The sequence below is a fragment of the Aegilops tauschii genome, chromosome 5 (genome assembly GCF_002575655.3).
Source record: "Aegilops tauschii subsp. strangulata cultivar AL8/78 chromosome 5, Aet v6.0, whole genome shotgun sequence".
Classification (NCBI taxonomy): Eukaryota; Viridiplantae; Streptophyta; class Magnoliopsida; order Poales; family Poaceae; genus Aegilops; species Aegilops tauschii.
Genome location: NC_053039.3, coordinates 464478182 through 464482147, shown reverse-complemented (window position 1 = coordinate 464482147; position 3966 = coordinate 464478182). Strand labels below are relative to the sequence as shown.

General features: G+C 47.7%; 1 protein-coding gene across 1 annotated transcript; it reads right to left on the bottom strand.

Annotated features, from left to right (window-relative positions):
• Positions 1-1021: 1021 nt before the first annotated feature.
• Positions 1022-1806, bottom strand: LOC109779163 (uncharacterized). The gene has a single exon (XM_020337775.1). It carries the CDS (start codon positions 1720-1722, stop codon positions 1336-1338), a length of 387 nt encoding a protein of 128 aa, XP_020193364.1. The 5' UTR covers positions 1723-1806; the 3' UTR covers positions 1022-1335.
• Between the last annotated feature and the right edge of the window lie 2160 nt (positions 1807-3966).

The window sequence follows — 3966 nt, the reverse complement described above, 5'->3', positions numbered from 1 at the left end:
CCGGTAGTCTCGGGGTCTACCGGAAAGAAGTAACGGAGGGGGAACACAATAAATAACAGAGCAATCAAAGCATCACAAAGCGTAACATGGCAATACGCGGTGCTAGAGGTGACCTAACGCGGTATTAGGTGATACCGGCGAAGGGGGAAAACATCCGGGAAAGTATCCCCGGTGTTTGACATTTTCGGACAGATGCAACGGAGGGGGATTGTTGCATGTTCGTTATGCTAGGGACGTGTGGCGGACGAACGGACTGCATATACGGATTCGTCTCGTCGTTCTGAGCAACTTTCATGTACAAAGTATTTTCATCCAAGCTACGGATTATTTTATATTAATTTTTAAAGATTTAAAATATTTTTAGAATTAACAGAATTAATTAAATTAGAAAATGCAATCATGACGTCAGCATGATGTCAGGGTGATGTCAGCGGTCAGCTTTGACCGTTGACCAGTCAAGCTGACGGGTGGGCCCCATTGTCATAGACTGTTTATCTAATCAGATAAATTAACTTTTTTTTGACTTCAAACATCAGGACTGATTGATTGGTTTTATAAGCTATCCTCATTTTAGTGGAAGGGTGTTTATAAGCTATCCTTATCTTTTTCTTTGGATTTCACTTGGAGTTTTAGTGGATGTTAAGATACATGATGGTATCTTTGTTCCTCAACAAAAAGGAATATTCTTTTTCTTTGGATTACATTTGGAGTTTTGGTGGATGTTAAGATGCAAGATGGTATCTTTGTTCCTTAGCAAAAGGTAATATTCTGTGCCACTAATGATGCCCCATGGCCCAATCTACTTAGATCAATTCCAAATTATGGGAATATAAACTCCTACTCTTGACCTTACAAAGGAGCCACCTTTCTACCTTTGATAAAGTCTTCCAAAAATTCCATGAGGTTACTTGTCACATATGAAGTCTAGATATGCAAGAATATCGTTTGCTCCAGTGCAATATTCTCCAAATAAATGTTATACTGCATCCCATGGAGAAAAACAACATAGACTACGGTCCTCTGGACAAAATAACTCATTCATGCGAATGAATAGAATCATGCATATAGATACACAAATAGAACAACGAGTCACGTACAAAACTGAACGTACACCAACAAGCAAATTAACAATTACAAAGTAGTAATACTCATCATGGGTGCATGGAACAGAAACTTTGTAAATGTAACGAAATACATAGAATACAGAAAGATGCATCACTATGGAGCTAGCCGGATAGAATGACATTGTTACTACACCACTTATTCTAGAAATATCGTGATTGTGGCTCCGGCCATGATCTCCTCGATCCTTCAGTTTTCATATATAGCATCCCATCAATTGTAAGCTGTTGGCGGCTTGTGCTTCGGTGGTGGCTCTGGTTTCGGGTCAGGTTTAGGCTTGGGCTCCGGCTTAGGCATAGGTTCCGGCTTGGGCTCTGGCTTAGGCATTGGTTTATGCTTGGGCTCTGGCTTTGGTTCAGGTTTGGGCATTGGCTTGGGCTTGGGCTCTGGCTTCGGTTCAGGTTTAGGCATCGGCTTGGGTTCTGGCTTGGGCATTTGTTTGGGCATTGGCTCTGGTTTAGGTTTTGGCTTTGGCTCCAGGTCCGCAAACTTCTCGACGGCAGCAAGGCCTCGGCCAGCGGCGGCCGCTTGGTGGAAAGTGGAGGCTGCCACTACCACGACGAGGAGCATAAGCACGGCAAGGAGGCGACGCCTCGCCATTGCTGCCTGCTCCTTGTGCTCGCAGCTAGGGGTGCACTTGTTCGCCGCTGCTTCTAGCGTGGATGGATGGTGGATGGGTGTGCTCTGTGTGGAGAAGTGGAGATACATACGGTGTGGTTTAATAGGGCGGAGGAGCCAATCAGATCCGGACGCGTGTGCCACAATCCCTGTAAACCAGTGCCGCCGGTGGGTGTGCGGATCGGCACAGCAACATATCCGGTAACAATATTTCAACTCTATTAGTTGCACCCTGTTGCAAATGGGAAAATCTGTTAGTTGCCTTGTCCCTTGCTCACGCCACACCACACGTCTATGTAGGGGCACCCATACCTAAGATGTACTCCTATATATGTGATCTGTATGTATTGTATTGTTGTGTGGCGTGCTGAGCAGTTTCCGGTAGGTACAGACCGACATTGCATACATAGTACATATGACAAAGACGGTAGTGGAGTAACGTAAGTAGGGCGAGCCAGCTCTAGCTACAGGTACCCTCTTGTCATAAGGACGTAGTGGTGCACACGAAAATGGCCCCCCATCTGTTTGCCATAGCATGCATGCACCATGGACTTTTCTACCCATCACTCCCTCGCTAATTATTTTGATTGTAGCAGTAGGGCATGGATTCCAGTCCGGCGTATGTTCTCAGTCGATTAGCATGGTTGGAGTGCCGTACGTTACACCCTGCTCACGCTTTTCTTTTTCTTTTTCTTTTGCGTGTCAACCTGACATGTCCCTTTTACTAATTTCTACGTACCTCATCGACCCAACCAACAGATCTAGTAAATTTAAGCTAAATGCAGCAGCATTGCCTTCTTTCTTGCTTTTTTGAAGGTGGTGAAAACCCTGGCCTCTGCGTTGACACAGCCATCTCTAGCGCGCCTTTCATTCATTAATAAGACAGGAAAAAAACCCAATACATCATAAACATAAAGTTGTACACTCTACAAACATAGATAAAAAAAACAAGAATCATTCCCCTTCTTCTTGATCGCTATGATTGATTTATTGTTGGTTGTCGCATTTGGAGTGAAAGGAACAACAAAATTTCCAATATCATGGCAATGAGCTTTATGGTGATATGTGATCACATTTATGCGGATATGCGCTTCTTGCTGGTATCAAAGGAGTTTAGTGGGTAGGCATGATATGATATAAGGGACTGCTTGTTGTGGCCCCTCGGCGTGTATTATCGTTGAGCTCTTTTAGGGTGATTGGCGAGTTACGCCTCGTAATTTCACGTAACTTCATCTCAAGATTTTCTGTCCGTTAGATCTGAAAAACTCACTTAAAGTATTTTTTTTAATAATAAGGGTATAATGGTCCTATCTGTCCCGCGTTGAAGCATCGAGCGTGCCCAGGCCAAGCAAGGCCCAAGACAGAGGCACGCAGAGTCCATCCCTCTTTCGCGGGCGATGCTAACCCTAGAGCCGCCGGCGGCCGCCGCCACTTCGCCTGCCAGTGGCTCCGACCATGACTTCCAGCTTCTCCCGCCATCAGCGCCCCTTCCCCAGAAGGTCTCCTCCTTGGCCCTCGGATTAATCTCCGCTCCCGCTCCCGCCAGGTCCCTCATGAATCGTGAAACGGCGTGAGCGGGTCCACGGTGAAGGCACCGAGGCTGCATCCACTGCCGTGCATGCCGCCCGGTGCAGGATCCTCGGGGACGTGGAGGAGCATGGTGGAGTACAACGGCAAGGGTGGGGTGGAAGGAGACGCCCTGAGCATTTTTTTTGGACGCCCTGAGCATGGAATGACCTTACTGCTCCGTCTCCAACATAACTCCAGCTGCTATTGCCAGTTTGGTCTTCTCTTGTACATTGATCCGTTTAGGCTCCTGGTGGCAGGGTGGCCCGGTTCTGTGCCGGTGGCGCAGGGCTGACTTGCCGTCTTGGATGCTGATTGTTTCACGATCCTCCATCGCGGCTGGCTTGCTTTGGCTGAATCTTGGATGCAAACTGTTTCAAGATCAGAGTCCTCCATCGCAGCTGGTACCGCCTAACAAAGATGCGACCGGGCTCATATCTTTGGCTGTTGCATGTAGGGCGCCTACTGCATTGAGTCGTCGACGTGGTCTAGCTTAAGCGCATCTGGCCATGGGGATGGCGGCGCGAGGCCCTAGCGTCCTCAACTGGATCAGGATTCTCCGCTGCTCTTCCGCAAGGCTTTTGGCACGGCGGGTGCGGATCGCGGCAAGACAGGATGAACTCACCAGCGTGGCAGCGGCCTCACGGCGGATTGCGATGG

Coding starts and splice junctions, on each gene's coding strand:
- LOC109779163 (XM_020337775.1), bottom strand. CDS start 1,722: ATGGCGAGGCGTCGCCTCCTTGCCGTGCTTATGCTCCTCGTCGTGGTA.